Genomic DNA, 22,290 nt, shown 5'->3' with positions numbered 1-22,290 from the left:
GTAGTCCTGCACCCTGAGAACGTAAGGCCCGGGCCGGTACGTAAGGTTTAATTAGGTCAGCTAGGTAGAGAGGTGCCAGTCCATGAATAATTTTATAGGTTAGTAGCAGAACCTTAAAATCTGGTCTCACTGGGACAGGAAGCCAGTGAAGAGACGCCAAAATGGATGTAATGTGGTTGAACTTTCTGCTTCATGTCAAAAGTCTGGCTGCAGCATTTTGAACCAATTGCAGAGCCCTAATGCTAGACTGCGGTAAACCAGAAAATAGAACATTGCAGTAGTCCAATCTAGAAGAGATGAACGCATGGATCAGGGTCTCAGCATCAGCCATAGACAGGATGGGATGAAAAAGTTCTAATCCACTTTAGTAGAAATAGAAGAATGTTTGATTTTAACTGAACACATCATTTGAACTATGGACTTCTAATCACACCAAACTTATATTGGTGAGTAAATGACCGTATTTTATGTCAGAAATGAGGTCCAGGTTGTTAAAAGCATCATTTCTCCTTTAATTCGGGTTGCCATGTCTTTAAGAGTGCAAATATTTTTAAGGTAACAGACAATAACTGGTTCTCTGTTAGCTTATTCGTGCAGCAGATAACTGAAACAATCCTTCAAATGGTGATACAAGCATCAAATTCAGCACAAATACAGTTGGAGCAAAATTAATGGAACAACTTTAACTTTTGACCCCTGTTACAAACTGAAATTGACCTTTGTCACCATTCTTATCCCTTATCATGTTTCCATCTCCTGACTTGAGGAGCTTTTCCAGGCATGTGAGAGGCAAATAAAGAAAAATGCTTAAAAAGGCGAGGGGTCTGGGGGGAACAAGCTGAAAGGTTTTTGCTATGCTAATGCTCTGCTGAAGCATTTACTCAAAATAAAGTCTGAAGGACCTAAATGACATTTACTCTACTGACTGAATTGGATTGTAATCACGGTGCATTTAAACACGCACAGCAAGTGGATCACTTTAGGGCACGTTCATATAAACAGGACAATCTGATCCACCAATCGGATAGAATTCAATCAGATCAGAAATAAAGTGTCCATGTAAACGTAGCTGTGGTGAGATGCTGACGAGCCTCGCTCATTCATGTCCGTGACATATGCATATTAGCGTTTCTTGTTTTTCAGTTATTGTTGATGAGGTGGCCTCAGTTATCTATATCTATTCATTCACTTAATGCAAATTACTCCTGCAGATTTGGAGATTTTTCTGTCAAAAAAAAAATAATACTAATAATTTTGTGACCCCGAACAATAACGCAAGCAGCTGAACTGACAACAACTCCTCTGTAACTCTTCTTCCACCCCCCACAGCTAGGTGTCGTGACGACACCTTCATTTGTGATGACGGGGAATGTGTCACCAAATTAAATCCAGAGTGTGACTTCATCCCCGACTGTGCAGATGGCTCTGATGAAGCTCGCTGCGGTGAGTGGCCTCTCAAACACTGCAGGTCCAGAGTTGGACTGTTTCCTTCCGTTACTGATAACAGACATGTATGAAACATCTTCCCCACGATGCTCGACTGGCAGAATGCGGCACTCGTCCTGCCTTGGGGAGGCGCATTGTGGGTGGTGAGGATGCTCGACACGGGGAACTGCCCTGGCAGGTCAGTCTGAGGCTCCATGACCATCACATCTGCGGGGCCTCTATCATCAGCGAGCGTTGGCTGGTCAGCGCAGCCCACTGCTTTGAGAGGTAAGCGGCAGTTAAGACTAAGTTATCAAACTATAATTTGAAAGGTGTGTCTGTCTGCGTGTTCCATTTCTCCTCTGAGGTGCCTGCTCCAGTTTACACTAAACTTGCTGTGTGCATGGTTGACCTCACAGATATCCATGAGGGGTTTGTTTTGGCAAATGACAAGGTCACTGGGGTCAAAGGTCTAAATTTTTTAGAGTCTGTCTGTTTGACCTCATATTCCATCCAGGTCTTTTGCCAGATTTCCACCAAATTTGACATGTGGGTACAGTCAACTATAGTATTGCCATTAAAAGGGTTTCGTATGGCAAACGTCAGGGACAATGGGATCTAAATATCAAAATTATGATTTTTCACTCCAAAATTCAACAAATGTGGCACATATGTAAGTGGGATGTGGAATTACTCAGATGTCATCAAATCTGCAAAGCATCAATCATTGGGATTAAGGTCATTGGGGGCAAATGTCAAAACGGACATTTTTCACTCCAATTTACATCGAACCTGATAAACATTACAGGGCAGCCCAGTCTCATGCTTTTGTGTGTGTGTGTGTGTGTGTGTGTGTGTGTGTGTGTGTGTGTGTGTGTGTGTGTGTGTGTGTGTGTGTGTGTGTGTGTGTGTGTGTGTGTGTGTGTGTGTGTGTCATACCATCACGAAATTTGTCACATTTTCATTACACTGTGTAATGAATAACAAGTGTAACAAGTTTTTTCATTAGTTCTAACCCTACCCCTGACCTTAACCCTAACCCAAAGCATAACCCCCACCCCCCCACCCCCATGCATCACCCTGCATGTCTTGATATAGTGCATCCAGAAATTGTTCAGTGATTCACTTTTTCCAAATTTTGTTATGTCACAGCCTTATTCCAAAAAGGATGATTTTTTTTTTCAAAGTTCTACACACAATACCCCATAATGACAATGTGAAAAAAGTTTTGTTTGAGGTTTTTGCAAATTTATTAAACATAAAAACTAAGAAATCACATGTACATATGTATTCACAGACTTTGCCATGAAGCTCAAAATTGAGCACAGGTGCATCCTGTTTCCACTGATCATCCTTGAGATGATGCTACAGCTTAATTGGAGTGCACCTGTGGTAAATTCAGTTGATTGATCATGATTTGGAAAGGCACACACCTGTCTACTTATAAGGTCAAACCGTTGACAGTGCATGTCAGAGCACAAACCAAGTACAAAGGCAAAGGAATTGTCTGTAGACCTATGAGACAGGATTGTCCCGAGGCACAAATCTGGGGAAGTGTACAGAAACATTTCTGCTGCTTTGAAGGTCCCAATAAGCACAGTGGCTTCCATCATCTCTAAATGGAAGAAGTTCGGATCCACCAGGAGTCTTCCTAGAGCTGGCTGCCCATCTTAACTGAGCGATCAGGGCAGAAGGGCCTTAGTCAGGGAGGTGACCAAGAACCCGATGGCTACTCTGTCAGAGCTCCAGCATTCCTCTGTGGAGAGGGGAGAACCTTCCAGAAGGACAACCGTCTCTGCAGCAATCCACCAATCAGGCCTGTATGGTAGAGTGGTCTGACGGAAGCCACTCCTTAGGTAAAGGCACATGGCAGCCTGCAGAAATGTACAGAGACATCCTGGATGAAAACCTGCTCCAGAGTGCTCTTGACCTCAGACTGGGGCGACGGTTTATCTTTCAGCAGGACAATGACCCTAAGGACACAGATAAGATATCAAAGGAGTAACTTCAGGACAACTCTGTGAATGTCCTTGAGTGGCCCAGCCAGAGCCCAGACCTGAATCTGAATGGCTGTGCACCAACGCTCCCCATCTAACCTGATGGAGCTTGATAAATGGTAAATGGACTGCATTTATATAGCGCTTTTCCATATGCATCAGACGCTCAAAGCGCTTTACAAAAATGTCTCACATTCAGTCCAATGTCAGGGTGCTGTCATACAAGGTGCTCACTACACACCGGGAGCAACTAGGGGATTAAGGACCTTGTCCAACAGCCCTTAGTAATTTTCCGGTCAGCTGGGATTTGAATCAAGCATCCTCTGGTCTCAAGCCCAATGCTTAACCACTAGACCATCACTTCCCCCTCCTTGATGGTCCCTCCTTCCAAAGAGGAATGGGCAAAACTGTCCAAAGATAGGTGCACCAATCTTGTGGCATCATATTCAAGAAGATTTGAGGCTGTAATTGCTGCCAAAGGTGCATCAACAAAGTATTGAGCAAAGGGTGTGAATACTTATGTACACGTGATTTCTTAGATTTTTATCTTTAATAAATTTGCAAATGAAACAATAAAAAAGCTTACACACCTATTCCTTTGTTACTTCCTTTAATGTGACAACGTTTCGATCTCACTGGATCAGATGACCAGAGGAAGATCCAGTGGGATAGAAACTTTGTCACATTAAAGAAAGTAACAAAGTGTGCAGGCTTTTTTATTGTTTCATGTCCACTGCAGGAGCCTTGCACCTGGTGATGTGCATCGTATATCTACACTGATTGATTGTTAATTAATGGATTTAGGTCAACCAGATGTCAATCACTGAGGAGAAGGTGAAGGTCACTGGGGTCAATGACAGATTTCATTTGCTGTTGTTGTCTTCATGCCAATTGATACAATTATTAAGGTTGTAACTAACAATTATTTTCATAATCGGTGAATTAATTGATTTTAGTTGTTGTGTCCATTAAATGTCAAATTAGCGTGTTGACCGTGGGGATCCAAGGGCTGTGGATTGGGTAGTGTTTATAAAATAGGCAGCTTTTTATGCAAATTATGCAAAGTTTCTATCATGAGTTGGAATGGTGTGTGAGTCCAGAATGTTTTTAGAACTTTAGACGTTAGACCTCAACAGTTTTTAGAGGAAGAACTCAACCCTTTTATTTCCTGTTAGACAGACGGATGGACGCAAAGTCTTCATAATACCCGTTGGCCATGTTTTGTCCTTGGGTAAAAATGACTCAAAATGATTCATCGATTATCAACTAGTTGTCATTTGATAGTCAGTTAATCACTGCATGTCTGTTCCAGCACAGTTGGCCCATTCTCGAGCCAACTGTGCTGGAAATTATAAATCTCTCATTAACTTCTGGATCTGTTCCTAAATGTTTCAAGCCTGCAGTGATTAAACCATTACTTAAGAAATCCAATCTCGACCCTAGTGTATTGAAAAATTATAGACCGATATCAAATCTATCATTTTGTTCTAAAATCCTGGAAAAAGTGGTTTCGCGACAGCTCGTGGACTACCTCACTGAGAATAATCTTTTTGAGCCACTGCAGTCTGCTTTTAGAAAATATCACTCCGCAGAGACAGCACTTACTAAAGTAGTGAATGACCTTTTGCGAGCAATGGACTCAGATACCACTAGAGTCTTGGTGCTGCTCGATCTTAGTGCTGCGTTTGATACTGTGGATCATCATATTTTACTCAATAGGCTGGAGAATCACTTTGGGATTACTGGAACTGCTCTTGCATGGTTGATGCCATACCTGTCCAGTCGTTCTTACTGTGTATTGTGTAATGGCACCTCCTCTGATTGTAGGGACATGAAGTTTGGGGTTCCACAGGGATCCGTTTTAGGCCCCCTGCTTTTTTCCCTTTATGTAGCACCCCTTGGGAATATACTGCGGCGCTTTGGGATTCCCTTTCATTGCTGTGCTGATAACACTCAATTGTACATGCCAATAACTGCTGGTAATCTCATTCACATAAAATCTTTGGAAGATTGCCTTGCATCAGTAAGACGTTGGATGTCTAGTAACTTCCTACTTTTAAATTCTGATAAGACTGAAGTTATGGTTCTTGGTCCAGTGAGGTATCGGCATCAATTTGATCAGCTAGCACTTAGCTTAGGTTCGTGTGTTATACATCATACGGATAAAGTGAGGAACCTTGGAGTAATTTTTGATCCTACGTTGTCCTTTGCTCTCCACATTAGAGACATTACGAGGACTGCTTTCTTCCATTTACGAAATATAGTGAAGATTCGTCCCATCCTGTCTATGGCTGATGCTGAGACTTTGATTTATGCATTTGTCTCTTCTAGATTGGACTATTGTAATGCTCTATTTTCTGGCTTAGCACAGTCCAGGATTAGGGGTCTTCAACTGGTTCAAAATGCTGCTGCTAGACTTTTGACACAAAGCAGAAAGTTTGACCACATTACGCCCGTTTTAGTGTCCCTGCACTGGCTTCCAGTTGCTGCAAGATCGGATTTTAAAGTCGTGTTATTAGTTTATAAAATTGTTCATGGACTTGCACCTCCCTATCTGGCTGACCTGGTAAGCCCCTATGTACCAGCTCGGGCCCTGCGTTCTCAGGGTGCAGGACTTCTATGTGTTCCCAGGGTGAATAAAAGTCTGCCGGTCACAGAGCTTTCTCCTACTGTGCCCCAGCTCTGTGGAACGATCTCCCGGCACACATTCGGCAGTCGGATACTGTGGAGACTTTAAGTCACGTTTAAAGACTCATTTGTTTTCCCTGTTTTATCATTAGTGTTATGATGTGTTTTTATTCTTGTATTCTTTTATGGTCATCTTTTTATTGTGTTTTTAATTTTTAATTGTTTTTTCATGTTGTGTGACGCGCCTTGAGAAGATTTCATCTTGAATTGGCGCTATATAAATTAATAAATTTGAATTTGAAAGTCTAAATATTACCTCATAATTTCTAAATTGATCAAGTCTTTCTGAGACAAACTGTTTTTGTCACATCTGCTTTTAGCCACAATGACCCCAGTGAGTGGACAGCCCTGGTAGGAGCCAGCATGGTGAGCGGCGAGGAGCCGGAGTCCAAAACAATTCACATCAAGTCACTGGTGGTGTCTCCAGACTACAACCCTCTGACCACTGACTCTGATGTGACTGTGCTGGAGCTGGAGACGCCTCTCACCTTCAGCCCTTATATCCAGCCTGTCTGCCTGCCGTCTCCAGCTCATGTCTTTTCACCGGGTCAGAGCTGTGTGGTGTCAGGGTGGGGCGCTCTGCAACAGCACCTCAGTGAGTACGTGTGCAGGACCAGAGATCCACACAGCAGCAAGTGTTCAATTTTTAAGTTAAATTGAGATCAAAGAGAGTTTGTTGTATTTGTGCGGATTACCGTATATTTCATAATGTTTTGACATCAGTAATGTACAGTATGGCTTTTAACTTAGTTGCGCAGGCTGCCATAGGACACAGGATCTCCAACAAGTTGTCACTGTTCAATGCTTGCATGGACTGGGTGTTGGGGAGGGTTATGTAGGATTACTGACCTTAACTTTATGGATAATTCTATGATCTTTGTGGACTCAGTAGATGATTCTACTTATTGAAGCACTTGAGAGTCTGAGTGAGGAATTGAAGTGTCTGAGCTTCTGATTGTCCTGGATCAAGACTAAGATCCAGGTTTCAGTGACTTCTTGGACTCAGCCTTCAGAGGTGTATCTGTATGCAATGAAAATGTTGAATTTGTAGAGACATTCACTTACATTGGGAGTGACACTCATATCCAGGGTCCTTGACGTTTTAAGAGACACCCTGCAAAGGCTCATGGAGGCATGAGGTTGCTGGACAAAGATGTTTGGCAACACTGCTACCTTTGCTACAAAATGATGGTCCAGGTCTTTAAGGTCCTGGTGGTTCCTGTCTTACTGTAAAGTTGTAAGTCTTTGACACAAAGAGTGACTTAAGATGAAGACTGGATGTGTCAAAATGAACGTTACCTCAGGAGACTCAGATGAGAAGTATCACTTGCATTCTGAGGGAATGTCAGCTCCAATATTTTGGCCATGTGGTACTTTTCACTGTGCATGATCCATTGCACAGGTGGCTTAGTGTGGGTGACCCCAGCAGCTGGAAAAGTCAAGAGGATGCCCATGTTTCACCTGGCTGTAATAGATAGATGGTTACTTTTGAGGGGTGGGAATGGACTGGTTGTCTGTCTGGGTGGTTCCCATCCAGTACATAGGGCAGTTCTGTAGTGTGGTGGATGTGGCGATGTGTGGCATCTCCCAAACTTGACCTTACCTAAGTAATGCACAGCTAGTCTTACTGTATTATTGAACAATATACGTATGCATGTTGGTGTAAAACTTGTGCCAAATCAACATGCAGATCCACCTCAGATCTGCTGCGGCAACGCCGACTGAAACAAGGGCAGCATGCATGGAACAGCCATACAGAAATTGCGAATACAGTCAAAGGGTGGCATAGGAAAGCCCTACTGACACATGGGAAAGACCACAATCTGGGATCCTTTTGGTGGCACAAAAGACCAAAAGAGTTTGGGCAGTGTTTTGGGTGGTGTCTATCTTGATTACCGCAGACTGTTCCCTAATAGCTATGTCTCTTGTCAACTTAGTGTGGGGGTGCCCTATTTGCCCATATTTTTGTAACACATCAAGGCCCCTAACTGTGTTGTAGGGCTGTTGAAGCTGATTGGTGAGCTGGGATGGTACTATTCTGAGTCTCACTGCAGTGCAAGAAGTTGAAAATCTTACACATGATTTCATATTATAACTCAATATTTTTGACATACTTGAACAATGTTTTCCAGCACAAATATTATTTGATACCCAACACTAATGCCTTATAATAACACTGCACACATCTCCAATGTGCCCTTAATTGTTTGTGTGGCGACTGAAGAATTAAAAAATGTATTATTATTATTTTTCATCACATTGCAGTCATTAATTTTCTATACCCACTTGCTGCAGTTAAGGGTGATGGGGGCTGGAGCTTATCCCAGGAGACATAGGGCGAGAAGCGCGGTACACCCTGGACAGGACACCATTATATCGCAGGGCCACATATAGACAAACAAACCCATTCACAGCCGCCCACTCACCTATGGTCAATTTAAGGATACCAATCCACCTAACCTGCATGGTTAGGTGGATTGGGAAGAAGCCTGGAGGGAACCCAGGCAAACATGGGAAGAACATGCAAACTTAATGCAGAAAGGCCCAGAGAGGAAGCGATCCTAGGACCTTTTTGCTGTGAGGCAACAATGCAAACCACTAATCCACCATGGTGACCCATCACATTACATAAATTATGCAAATAATAGGTTGTCCAGAAAGCACAGCCAATTTAATAGGAACCCTAATTCATAAGAAATTGCATGTTGGTGATCATTTCAGTTTTATTAGAGGTGACTTTGCTTGCCCAACTAGTCTGCATGGGTTTTGTGGATTTAGAATTGGCCTATGACCGGGTCCCTCAGGGCGTGTTCCAAAGGTATGGAGTACTGGGACCACTGCGATGCACAATCTGGTCTCTATATGACAAAGTGGGAGTTGTGTCTGTATTCTTGGCATCACATTCAGACCTATTTGTGGTGAGTGTTGGACTCCAACAGGGCTGCCCCTTGTCACCAAATTTATTCCTGATTTTCATAGACAGGACTTCTTGGTGCAGTCAGGGAGTATATCAGGATCAGGGGAGGTTATTGACCTAACTTCAAGTATCTCTGAGTCTAGTTCATGAGTGGGGGTAAGTGTAAGTGTGAGATTGATAGACGGATTGGGGATCTGTCTGATGTTCTGTGGACGCTGTACCAAACTGTTGTGGTGAAGAAAGGCCTGAGCCAGAAGATGAGACTTTATTTGCCGGTTAATGTACGCTCCTCGCTTCACTTATGGTCATGAATTTTGGGTACTTGCACTCAGAGACAGGGTGACAAGTTTGAATTTCTGGGAGGGCCTGCTTTTTCACACCAAAGTGAGCCAACCGATGTGCTGCTGGTGAGAATGCCTCCTGGTTGTCTCCCTTGGGAGGTCTTACAGACATGTCCAACTGAGAGGAGGCCCTGGGGAAGACCCAGGACACAATGGAGGGATTATATTCCCAGCTGCCTTGGAAACCCCTCAGGATTCCCCAGGAAGAGTTTGTGGACTTGACAGATTGGCATCCTGTCCAGGGTGAGCCCTGTCTCATGCCGTATGACTGCTGGGACAGGCTCCAGCCCCCCGTGACCCTTAATTGGAGCAAGCGGTTGAAGATGAGTGTGTGTGAGTTTGTGGACTTTGTTGAAGATGGGGAATGCGGGATGAGATCTTGGTCTGCTGCTACCGTGACCCAGACCTGGATAAGCGGCACCAAATTATTGAGGAAATGAATGATTGTCTCAGTCTGTGTACATTTCATGAATCAAATTTTCTTCAATCTCTTATTCAGTTTTTAAACAAAGAATTTTATGAGAAAACTTTGGAGGTCATCTGTGAATTGTATGTTATTGACGTGTGGTATGCTGTCCTTCAGCTGACGTGCCTCCCATCCTGCAGAAGGCTGTGGTGAAAATCATCGACTCCAAAGTGTGCAATAAGTCATCTGTGTACAGAGGTGCTGTGACACACAACATGATGTGTGCTGGATTCCTGCAGGGGAAAGTGGACTCCTGTCAGGTCAGTGTTCAGCTGACATTTGACAGGAATTTTGTGACAAAGAGTGGCTTTAAACGCTACAGTGTATATAGTAGCTGCAATAACATCCCAATAACCATCCCTGGTTCTCAAGACCAGGCACCTAAGTGGCTCTACTGTACTCTTTTCTACTCTATTTTATTCTTCCTTTTTAGATATGTAGATATACCTTAGTATACTAGCATAGTTCCACCTTAGAATTGTAATATAATATATAAGATATACCTTACTGAATTTTCATGAACAACACATTTGCTTCTTAACAATATTTTGCATCCTGATGACCCTCCAGGCTCTTGTTTTTAATTATATCTCAACATAACAGGATAGGCAATAAGAGGAAATGTGTCCACAGTCCAAGACATAAACAACAGCATTTATTTCACATAGTTCACCTGCAGTACAAAAATTATACTATGAAAATGTGTCATTTCTAATTAACACACTCTGGAATTCTACCCCCCCCCGAATTTTATAGGGTGACTCTGGAGGGCCCCTTGTATGCGAAGGGGCCCCTGGGAGGTACTTTCTAGCAGGGGTGGTGAGTTGGGGTGTCGGCTGTGCCCAACTCAACAAACCTGGAGTCTATTCTCGGGTAACCAGTCTCCGCAACTGGATTCTAAGCCACGCAGATCCCAGTTTGGTCCAAAATCATGTCCAGTATATCCCCACTGAGCCAGTTACCGTGCCAGGAAGGACCTTTACTAACGTGGATGTATCTGAGACCACAGCTACCAATGAGTCATTTTCACTACTACTGCCTGGTAATGTCCAAATCATCACCAGTTTGTCCATCTAAAGAAAGGGGGTGATAAAGTCATATGTACAAGGTAATTTAGAGTCTAATACCCATGATGCTCCCTGTCATATCCCAGTGTCCAACTGCAGTGGAAACTTCCAATGTAGTGCCATTTCCTGCATCAATAAGGTCAATCCAGAGTGTGATGGAGTCACAGACTGCCCCAATCGGTCTGATGAAAGAAACTGTGGTAAGTCAATTCATTTCAATTTATTTATATAGTGCCAAATCACAACATAAGTAGCCCTATGGTGCTGCACATGGGTAAGATCTAACCTCACCAAGCCCCCCCCCCACAGGGGTATGGAAAAACTCCCTCTGGCATTTTTTGAGGAATTTCAAGCAGACCAGACTCAGAGGGGTGACCCACGGCTTCTAACTTTAACAGAGATCAAATAAACAAAGTGCAGCAAAGAGTCATCGAACATGCAAAACAAAATCAAGTACAAAGTGCAATTGTATATGTTGTTGTATAAGTCCCCGTCCCAGTGTCCATTTGGGCAGGAGTCACGTGTGACTTCCGTGAAACATTTCTGAGCCCTGTTTTTGCATCAGAATGCGGCGTTCGTCCTGCTTTGGGATCCCATCGGATTGTAGGTGGAGTAACAGCTCGTAGGGGGGAGTGGCCTTGGATTGGCAGCCTTCAGTACCAAAGACTTCACCGATGTGGTGCCACACTCATCCACAACAGATGGCTGCTCACTGCAGGACACTGCTTCAAAAGGTATCATTTGTTGGATTTTTCCTAAATACCTCCTCAAGAAAATATTTTGCTTTACAATATAAAAAGTCAGACTTTTGTTCTTATTCATATGCAAAGTGACCCAAACCCCGCTGGCTGGACTGTGAGTTTGGGTTCTGTGCTGCGCTCTGGGGTAGGAGCTCTGGTCATCCCCATCCAGCAGGTCATCATCCACCCAGAGTTCAACGGCACAAACATGGATCATGACGTTGCTCTTCTGAAGCTGGCTGTGCCAGCACCAATGTCCTACACCATCCAGTCCGTCTGCCTCCCCTCACCAGCGCACCGCTTCCTGAAGACTGCAGAATGCTATATTGCGGGTTGGGGATCCATGAGGGAAGGAGGTGAGGTTATCCTCACACTAATATGAAACAAGGCCATAAGTATTTAGACACTGACACAATTTTTTTGGGGTGATATTTGTCTCAGTACACCACCACAGTGACATTAAGGCAAATTTATTTATATAGCACAATTCGACACAAAGTTATTCAAAGTGCTTTAAAGAGGCATTGAAAACAACAAACAAGATTTAAAACAATAAAAACAATTGATAAAAAGAAAGTAAATATTGAGAAATATAGTAACATAACATAAAATAAAAACAGGCTTTGATCACAATAAAAAGTACAATAATGAGAAATGTAAAACAGCAATTTCTAATTTAAAAAAAATTATATTTAAGATTAATAGTTAATCTAAGAATACACTTCAGTAAACAATATTGTTTTAAAATTAAAATGAAACAAACAAGATTGTCGTGCAGACGTTCAGATTGAATTCAAGTGAATCAACAAAAATATAACATTTTCTAAAGCCATAATTAATTGCACAAACTAAACATAGGGATTATTATTACAAATAATTACTTTTAGTGTAAACATCCTCCAAGGTGTGTCTCTGTGGACACTTTCCTTTTTTTTTTTTCATTGTGAAAGGGTTATTCTTTTATTATACAATGGAACATTCCTAAATCCTGATCATTGGCTTTTGGTATCCTAATCAAGTTTCCGTTTGCTGGTCTGTGATCATAATCTTTATTTTGATCAATCGTCTTTGATCCTGACCTTTAGTCTTGATTGTATTACCTCTGGGTCTAAACACTACTTTTTGATCAATCATATTTGATCTCGATTGCCTTTGATACTAATCACTGATCTTTGATCCTGATTTGAAGAAAATAAGAACAACCCCAGGTTTCTTTTCAGCACTGTAGCCAGGCTGACAAAGAGTCAGAGCTCTATTGAGCCGAGTATTCCTTTAACTTTAACTAGTAATGACTTCATGACTTTCTTTGCTAATAAAATTTTAACTATTAGAGAAAAAATTACTCATAACCATCCCAAAGACGTATCGTTATCTTTGGCTGCTTTCGGTAATGCTGGTATTTGGTTAGACTCTTTCTCTCCGATTGTTCTGTCTGAGTTATTTTCATTAGTTACTTCCTCCAAACCATCAACATGTCTATTAGACCCCATTCCTACCAGGCTGCTCAAGGAAGCCCTACCATTATTTAATGCTTCGATCTTAAATATGATCAATCTATCTTTATTAGTTGGCTATGTACCTCAGGCTTTTAAGGTGGCAGTAATTAAACCATTACTTAAAAGCCATCACTTGACCCAGCTATCTTAGCTAATTATAGGCCAATCTCCAATCTTCCTTTTCTCTCAAAAATTCTTGAAAGGGTAGCTGTAAAACAGCTAACTGATCATCTGCAGAGGAATGGTCTATTTGAAGAGTTTCAGTCAGGTTTTAGAATTCATCATAGTACAGAAACAGCATTAGTGAAGGTTACAAATGATCTTCTTATGGCCTCAGACAGTGGACTCATCTCTGTGCTTGTTCTGTTAGACCTCAGTGCTGCTTTTGATACTGTTGACCATAAAATTTTATTACAGAGATTAGAGCATGCCATAGGTATTAAAGGCACTGCGCTGCGGTGGTTTGAATCATATTTATTTAATAGATTACAATTTGTTCATGTAAATGGGGAATCTTCTTCACAGACTAAGGTTAATTATGGAGTTCCACAAGGTTCTGTGCTAGGACCAATTTTATTCACTTTATACATGTTTCCCTTAGGCAGTATTATTAGACGGCATTGCTTAAATTTTCACTGTTACGCAGATGATACCCAGCTTTATCTATCCATGAAGCCAGAGGACACACACCAATTAGCTAAACTGCAGGATTGTCTTACAGACATAAAGACATGGATGACCTCTAATTTCCTGCTTTTAAACTCAGATAAAACTGAAGTTATTGTACTTGGCCCCACAAATCTTAGAAACATGGTGTCTAACCAGATCCTTACTCTGGATGGCATTACCCTGACCTCTAGTAATACTGTGAGAAATCTTGGAGTCATTTTTGATCAGGATATGTCATTCAATGCGCATATTAAACAAATATGTAGGACTGCTTTTTTGCATTTGCGCAATATCTCTAAAATTAGAAAGGTCTTGTCTCAGAGTGATGCTGAAAAACTAATTCATGCATTTATTTACTCTAGGCTGGACTATTGTAATTCATTATTATCAGGTTGTCCTAAAAGTTCCATGAAAAGCCTTCAGTTAATTCAAAATGCTGCACCTAGAGTGCTAACAGGGACTAGAAGGAGAGAGCATATCTCACCCATATTGGCCTCTCTTCATTGGCTTCCTGTTAATTCTAGAATAGAATTTAAAATTCTTCTTCTTACTTATAAGGTTTTGAATAATCAGGTCCCATCTTATCTTAGGGACCTCATAGTACCATATCACCCCCATAGAGCGCTTCGCTCTCAGATTGCAGGCTTACTTGTAGTTCCTAGGGTTTGTAAGAGTAGAATGGGAGGCAGAGCCTTCAGCTTTCAGGCTCCTCTCCTGTGGAACCAGCTCCCAATTCAGATCAGGGAGACAGACACCCTCTCTACTTTTAAGATTAGGCTTAAAACTTTCCTTTTTGCTAAAGCTTATAGTTAGGGCTGGATCAGGTGACCCTGAACCATCCCTTAGTTATGCTGCTATAGACTTAGACTGCTGGGGGGTTCCCATGATGCACTGAGTGTTTCTTTCTCTTTTTGCTCTGTATGCACCACTCTGCATTTAATCATTAGTGATTGATCTCTGCTCCCCTCCACAGCATGTCTTTTTCCTGGTTCTCTCCCTCAGCCCCAACCAGTCCCAGCAGAAGACTGCCCCTCCCTGAGCCTGGTTCTGTTGGAGGTTTCTTCCTGTTAAAAGGGAGTTTTTCCTTCCCACTGTTGCCAAGTGCTTGCTCACAGGGGGTCGTTTTGACCATTGTGGTTTTTCCGTAATTATTGTATGGCCTTGCCTTACAATATAAGGCGCCTTGGGGCAACTGTTTGTTGTGATTTGGCGCTATATAAATAAAATTGATTTGATTTGATTGCTGTTCTTTGATCCTGATCTTTGATCCTCACTGTAGACCTTTGACACTAATCACTGATCTCTGATCCTGATTACTGCCACTTCATCCTGATCACTCATACTGATAGTCATTGTTTGACCTCTGAATGTAGCCAAACATGTTATATTTTTATTACTGTCTGTTTGCCTGTGTGGAAAAGTCCTGATTCCATTAATCCTGTAATCAGGATTGTTGACTAGTTCAAGGATCTGGATCAAAGCAATGAGGATCAGAGATCAACGGCAGGATAATGATTCAAGGAATAAGGATAAAACCTCAACAGTCAAAGGCAAGATCCAGCCATTGATCGGCACCACAATGGACGCAACTCTTCTTTGATCCAAATCTGATATCACTTCACCAGTTTTCACTGAAATCTGTTTGTTATAAAATCACTCATACAGTTTTACAAAAGTTACACAACAGTTTTGCATTTAAATTCACAGCCAGGAGTCCTGCTTTATTCATATTAAACCGCACTGTACATTTGTCTATTTATCAACTTGTGCCAAAACTGCTTTGTTTTGTGTGTTTACATGCATGTTTCTCATATATTATGTAAAAGCTAGTGAGAAATAAGCACTTCTAAAATTGAAAACTGTTTTTTTGAGCCCAATAACACCTCTGAATTTATTTACAAAATATTTCGCGGATGTTATCATGATGATATCACAGGCTGGTAGGTAGCTGCACATACCCTCATGAGCGCCACTAGCTTAGCCTATGGCAAGCTAAAAGTGGACGCTCTTGTATGGCCGAACAGCTGTCTAGTTTCTGGATATTCTGTGTTAGTACGCGCCTGACGTGCTTGATGAATTCCTGCGCAAAAACTAGTTCCCAGATAATTGTGATATATTCCTGTGAGATAATGAGTATATCTGATCTAAATCAATTCTAAAATTTACCAGTAATAAAATTATAAAGATAACTTAAGATTTAAGAGTGGCCGTAATAAATATTTAAGAAACTTACAGTTTATGAGCAACTTCACCGGTTATCGCTCAAGCACATTGTAAACGTTGACAGGATGGAATTTGATGCAGGAGAGTTCAGAAAGATACGATTGGAATGTTTTGATTGCCATTTACAGTTGGCGATGAAAGACTTGGGTGTTAACTTCGTGTTAAAGTCAGGACAAGAAGCTGCACTGAAAGAGATCTATCTGGGACAAAGAGACACATTCTGCAGGTTGTCGCTCCAACGAGAGCGGCACGCTGAGCAGTTTCGCAAAAGTAGTCCGGCGAGCTCAATCTGTTGGGGCGAACTATCCCACAATGCTAAAATAGCAGAGATGCCGTCCAATAAGAGTGGGTGCTAATTGCAAAACTCTGTTTCGTTTCGTCATGTGTAAATATAACCTCTGTATCAAATTTTATGTAAAAGCTATCGAGAAATAAACACTTCTAAAACTGAAAAGCTGTTTTTGGAACCTGATAACACCTCTGCAGTCATTTACAAGACATGTTGCAGATGTTGGCGTGCATGCTAACCTCCGCTAACTCACAGCTAACTTTCTATCCAATCCAATCCACTTTATTTATATAGCACATTTCAAAAAACATAAAAGTTTATCAAAGTGCTGCACAGTGATATACACACAAAAACAGAGGTGACACAAAAAGACAAACAAAAAACAGAGATCACACAAGAACAGAGGTCACGCAACTCTCATGCTGAGTTAAAAGCCAGTGAATAAAAATAAGTTTTAAGATGAGATTTAAAAGTAGGTAGGGTGGGGGACAACCTTATTTTAGTGGTAGCTCGTTCCACAATAGGGGCCACCACAGAAAAGGCTCAATCTCCTCGTATTTTTAAATTGCTCTTAGGGACAACAAGGAGGAGCTGATCAGCTGACCTAAGAGATCTGAAATATATTGTGGAGCTGATCTGATTAGTGCTTTAAAAACAAACAATAAAATTTTAAAATGTATTCTAAAATAGACTGGAAGCCAGTGAAAAAATTTCTATGGAGTTAAATTTGTCTCATTGATACCTGCAAATGCACAGAAGGTGATTTACAAATATTCCTTGATTTGCACAACATGAACAAATTTAATTTGAACATGTTCAAACTGTATGTAAGACAATAGGATCTTAATAATTAATTAAACAACTGTAATGCTTATATGGCTGAGGATATTTTAGCTTTGTGTTATATTTTCTATTTTGCACAGGCTCATTGACAAACTTGCTCCAGAAAGCTGCAGTGAACGTCATCGACCAGTCAGACTGCCAGAAACCGTACGGAAATGTTCTGACTGAAAATATGATGTGTGCTGGTTACATGGAAGGAGGCAGAGACACCTGTCTGGTAAGATACGGCACAGTAATACTACTGTAGCATTGGCAGCGTCCAAGCAGGATTCAGATTAGAGTCTCAGATGTTCTGGGAAATTGGACAATAACTTGAGTTTTTTTTTTTTTTTTTTTTTTTTTTACAGTGGATGGTTAACCAGGTCAGTGAAAAGTAAATCTCACCCTTTGCTCTTTAGATGTTTCTACCGCTTGACCGAAAAATGCTTTTAGTAAGAATTATGATGCAAACACAATCGTCAAAGCAATTATTGTTTATTTATGGTCACTGATGCACTTGAGAGAAAATGTCATCTGATGGGCGAGGATAGATTTTCCTCACTAAAAATAAAGAAGTGTCTCGTCTGCCTCTGTAATCTCCTTATGTAAGGAAATCCACGCGCATTCCTGTCTCGGTCAAAGCACCCAACTTCTCAGCAGCTACTATCCCAGTGACATTTTCTTTGTGCCCACTGAGTTTTATCTCGTTTTCTCACTCGTTCCTAATTGATTGTTTTACTGTCCTTTATGGCCTCTTGCCTGTTCAAAGTACTGGTGGGGGGGTGTAGCTGTAGGAGTCATACATTCTTTTGAAAGGACACTAGGCTCTTGGGCCCCAAACCTACCACACTTGGCATGAGATGTCCCAGATGGGGAATCATTACTACAGGAATCTGACCTGATTTGCGTGTTAAATAGTTCACAACCTCAGTGACCGCAAAATCATATCTTGGCTCATCGCAACTATATTCTCGTTATTTGAGCTAGGCATACAACATTTTAACACATTCTACAACTGTTATTGAAAGTCATTGCTACAAAAGCCAACATGAAATCTCAGCTAAAAATCTCCCATGTGCATTGGTGGAATAACAAGCCAGATATGAAATATTTGCCTCAATCTATATGCTATGACTGACAGCTAAAATGAAAACAGTTTGTGTCCAAAAGTCCTGTGAAATCGTTGCCTCTCCCCACATTTATAGACAGACAGGAGTATTCAATACTCAACTGTTGAATTTTTGTAGATGACAGCAACTGTACAGTTGTATGTAAAAGTTTGGGCACCCCTGATAATTTTCATGATTTTCCTTTATAAATCATTGTTTGCCTGGATCAGAAATTTCAATTAAATATATCATATAGCAGACAAACACACTGATATTTGAGAAGTGAAATGAAGTTTCTCGTATTTACAGAAAGTGTTTAAATAAATAAATAATTATTTAAACAAAATCAGACAGGTGCATAAATTTGTGCAACCTTGTCATTTTATTGATTCAAATACATTTAGCACTAATTATTGGAACACAAAATTGGTTTGGTAATCTCAATAACCCTTGACCTCCTTACACAGGTGAATCCAATCATGAGAAAGGGTATTTAAGGTGGCCATTTGCAAATGTTTTTCCTCTTTACATCTCTTCTAATAAGTGCCAACATGGGAGCCTCTAAACATGACCTGAAAACAAAGATTGTTCAACATCATGGTTTAGGGGAAGGATACAAAAAGCTATCGCAGAGATTTCAGCTGTCAGTTTCCACTGTGAGGAACATAGTGAGGAAATGGAAGACTGCAGGCACAGTACTACAACCCCTGGCAATAATTATGGAATCACCGGCCTCGGAGGATGTTCATTCGTTGTTTAATTTTGTAGGAAAAAAAGCAGATCACAGACATGACACAAAACTAAAGTCATTTCAAATGGCAACTTTTCTGGCTTTAAGAAACACTATAAGAAATCAGGACAAAAAATTGTGGCAGTCAGTAACGGTTACTTTTTTAGACCAAGCAGAGGGAAAAAAAATATGGACTCACTCAATTCTGAGGAATAAATTATGGAATCACCCTGTAAATTTTCATCCCCAAAACTAACACCTGCATCAAATCAGATCTGCTCGTTAGTCTGCATCTAAAAAGGAGTGATCACACCTTGGAGAGCTGTTGCACCAAGTGGACTGACATGAATCATGGCTCCAACACGAGAGATGTCAAACTGAAACAAAGGAGAGGATTATCAAACTCTTAAAAGAGGGTAAATAATCACGCAATGGTGCAAAAGATGTTGGTTGTTCACAGTCAGCTGTGTCTAAACTCTGGACCAAATACAAACAACATGGGAAGGTTGTTAAAGGCAAACATACTGGTAGACCAAGGAAGACATCAAAGCGTCAAGACAGAAAACGTAAAGCAATATGTCTAAAAAAATCGAAAATGCACAACAAAACAAATGAGGAACGAATGGGAGGAAACTGGAGTCAACGTCTGTGACCGAACTGTAAGAAACCGCCTAAAGGAAATGGGATTTACATACAGAAAAGCTAAACGAAAGCCATCATTAACACCTAAACACAAAAAAACAAGGTTACAATGGGCTAAGGAAAAGCAATCGTGGACTGTGGATGACTGGATGAAAGTCATATTCATTGATAAATCTCGAATCTGCATTGGGCAAGGTGATAATGCTGGGACCTTTGTTTGGTGCCATTCCAATGAGATTTATAAAGATGACTGCCTGAAGAGAACATGTAAATTTCCACAGTCATTGATGATATGGGGCTGCATGTCAGGTAAACGCACTGGGGAGATGGCTGTCATTACATCATCAATAAATGCACAAGTTTATGTTGATGTTTTGGACACTTTTCTTATCCCATCAATTGAAAGGATGTTTGGAGATGATGAAATCATTTTTCAAGATGATAATGCATCTTGCCATAGAGCAAAAACTGTGAAAACATTCCTTGCAAAAAGACACATAGGGTCAATGTCATGGCCTGCAAATAGTCTGGATCTTAATCCAATTGAAAATCTTTGGTGGAGGTTGAAGAAAATGGTCCACGACAAGGCTCCAACCTGCAAAGCTGATCTGGCAACAGCAATCAGAGAAAGTTGGAGCCAGATTGATGAAGAGTACTGTTTGTCACTCATTAAGTCCATGCCTCAGAGACTGCAAGCTGTTATAAAAGCCAGAGGTGGTGCAACAAAATACTAGTGATGTGTTGGAGCATTCTTTTTGTTTTTCATGATTCCATAATTTTTTCCTCAGAATTGCCAGGGGTTGTAGTTAAGGCCCGAAGTGGCAGGCCAAGAAATATCTGATACGCTGAAGCGAAGGATGGTGAGAACAGTCATAGTCAACCCACAGACTTGCACCAAAGACCTACAACATGATCTTGCTGCAGATAGTGTCTCTGTGCATCGTTCAACTACAGCGCACTTTGCACAAGGAGATGCTGTATGATGTTGTAATGCAGAGGAAGCCTTTTCTGCATACACACCACAAACAGAGTCACTTGAGATATGCTAAAGAACATTTGGACAAGACCAGCTTCATTTTGGAATAAGGTGCTGTGGACTGATTAAACTAAAATAGTTATTTGGACATAAGGGGCAGTATGCATGACTGAAAAAGAACACAGCATTCCAAAAAAATGCTTGCTACCTACAGTAAAATTTGGAGGTTGTTCCATCATGCTGTGCGGCTGTGTGGCCAGTGCAGGTACTGGGAATCTTGTTAAAGTTAAGGGTCACATGGATTCCAGTCAATATCAGCAAATTCTTGAGAACAATGTTCATGAATCAGTGACAAAGGTGAAGTTGCACCGGGGCTGGATCTTTTGGCAAGACAACGACCCTAAACACTATTCAAAATCTACTAAGGCATTCATACAGAGGAACAAGTACAACATTCTGGAATGGCCATCTCAGTCCTCAGACCTGAATATTATTGAAAATCTGTGGTGTGATTTTAGGCGGGCTGTCCATGCTCGGAAACCAACAAACCTGAGATGAAGAATGGCCCAAAATACCTTCAACCAGAATCCAGACTTTCATTGGAAGCTATAGGAAGCGTTTAGAGGCTGTGATTTCTACAAAAGAAGGATCTACTAAATATTGATATTTTTTTTTTGTTGGGGTGCCCAAATTTACGCACCTGCCTCATTTTGTTTAAAGAAATATTGCAAACTTTCTGTAAATCCTATAAACTTAATTTTACTTCTCAAATATCACTGTGGTTGTCTGCTATATGAAAATTCAGTAAGGTATACAGTGAGGAAAATAAGTATTTGAACACCCTGCGGTTTTGCAAGTTCTCCCACTTAGAAATCATGGAGGGGTCTGAAATTTTCATCTTAGGTGCATGTCCACTGTGAGAGACATAATCAAAAAAAAAAATGTATGTAAAGTATGTTACTGCTGCAAATAAGTATTTGAACACCTACCAACCAGCAATAATTCTGTGTCTCACAGACCTGTTAATTTGTCTTTAAGAAGCCCTCTTATTCTGCACTCTTTACCTGTATTAATTGCACCTGTTTGAACTTGTTACCTGTTCACACACTCAATCAATCACACTCCAACCTACTCACCATAGCCAAGAGCAAAGAGCTGTCTAAGGACACCAGGGACAAAACTGTAGACCTGCACAAGGCTGGGATGGACTACAGGACAACAGGCAAGCAGCTTGGTAGAAGACAACAACTGTTATGATTATTTATTAGAAAGTGGAAGAAACACAAGATGACTGTCCAATCTCCCTCGGTCTGGGATTCCATGCAAGATCTCACTTGTGGGGTAAGGATGATTCTGAGAAAGCTCAGAACTACACAGGGAGGACCTGGTCAATGACCTGAAGAGAGCTGGGACCACAGTCACAAAGATTATATTAGTAACACATGATACTGTCATGGTTTAAAATCCTGCAGGGCAGCAAGGTCCCCCTGCTCAAGCCAACACATGTCCAGGCCCGTTTGAAGTTCACCAGTGACCATCTGGATGATCCAGAGGAGGCATGGGAGAAGGTCATGTGGTCAGATGAGACCAGAATAGAGCTTTTTGGAATCAACTCCACTTACCATGTTTAGAGGATGAGAACAACCCCAAGAAAACCATCCCAAACCGTGAAGCATGGGGGTGGAAACATCAT

The 22,290-nt window shown here is 41.2% G+C and overlaps 1 protein-coding gene across 2 annotated transcripts in view; it reads left to right on the top strand.

Moving 5' to 3' along the window:
• The window catches only part of tmprss9 (transmembrane serine protease 9), a 42,861-nt gene that overhangs the window by 13,922 nt on the left and 6,649 nt on the right, over window positions 1-22,290 (top strand). For both annotated transcript variants that reach the window (XM_034179850.1, XM_034179849.1), the window contains exons 7-15: window positions 1,330-1,443; window positions 1,548-1,713; window positions 6,431-6,705; window positions 9,952-10,094; window positions 10,591-10,876; window positions 10,988-11,101; window positions 11,467-11,635; window positions 11,732-11,997; window positions 17,242-17,378. In XM_034179850.1, the coding sequence (XP_034035741.1) occupies window positions 1,330-1,443; window positions 1,548-1,713; window positions 6,431-6,705; window positions 9,952-10,094; window positions 10,591-10,876; window positions 10,988-11,101; window positions 11,467-11,635; window positions 11,732-11,997; window positions 17,242-17,378 (1,670 nt within the window). The remainder of the gene's footprint in view (window positions 1-1,329; window positions 1,444-1,547; window positions 1,714-6,430; window positions 6,706-9,951; window positions 10,095-10,590; window positions 10,877-10,987; window positions 11,102-11,466; window positions 11,636-11,731; window positions 11,998-17,241; window positions 17,379-22,290) is intronic.

This window comes from Thalassophryne amazonica, chromosome 10 (genome assembly GCF_902500255.1).
Source record: "Thalassophryne amazonica chromosome 10, fThaAma1.1, whole genome shotgun sequence".
Lineage (NCBI taxonomy): Eukaryota > Metazoa > Chordata > Actinopteri > Batrachoidiformes > Batrachoididae > Thalassophryne > Thalassophryne amazonica.
The sequence above is the reverse complement of the archived record's forward strand: the minus strand, read 5'-3'. Positions and strand labels throughout refer to the sequence as shown.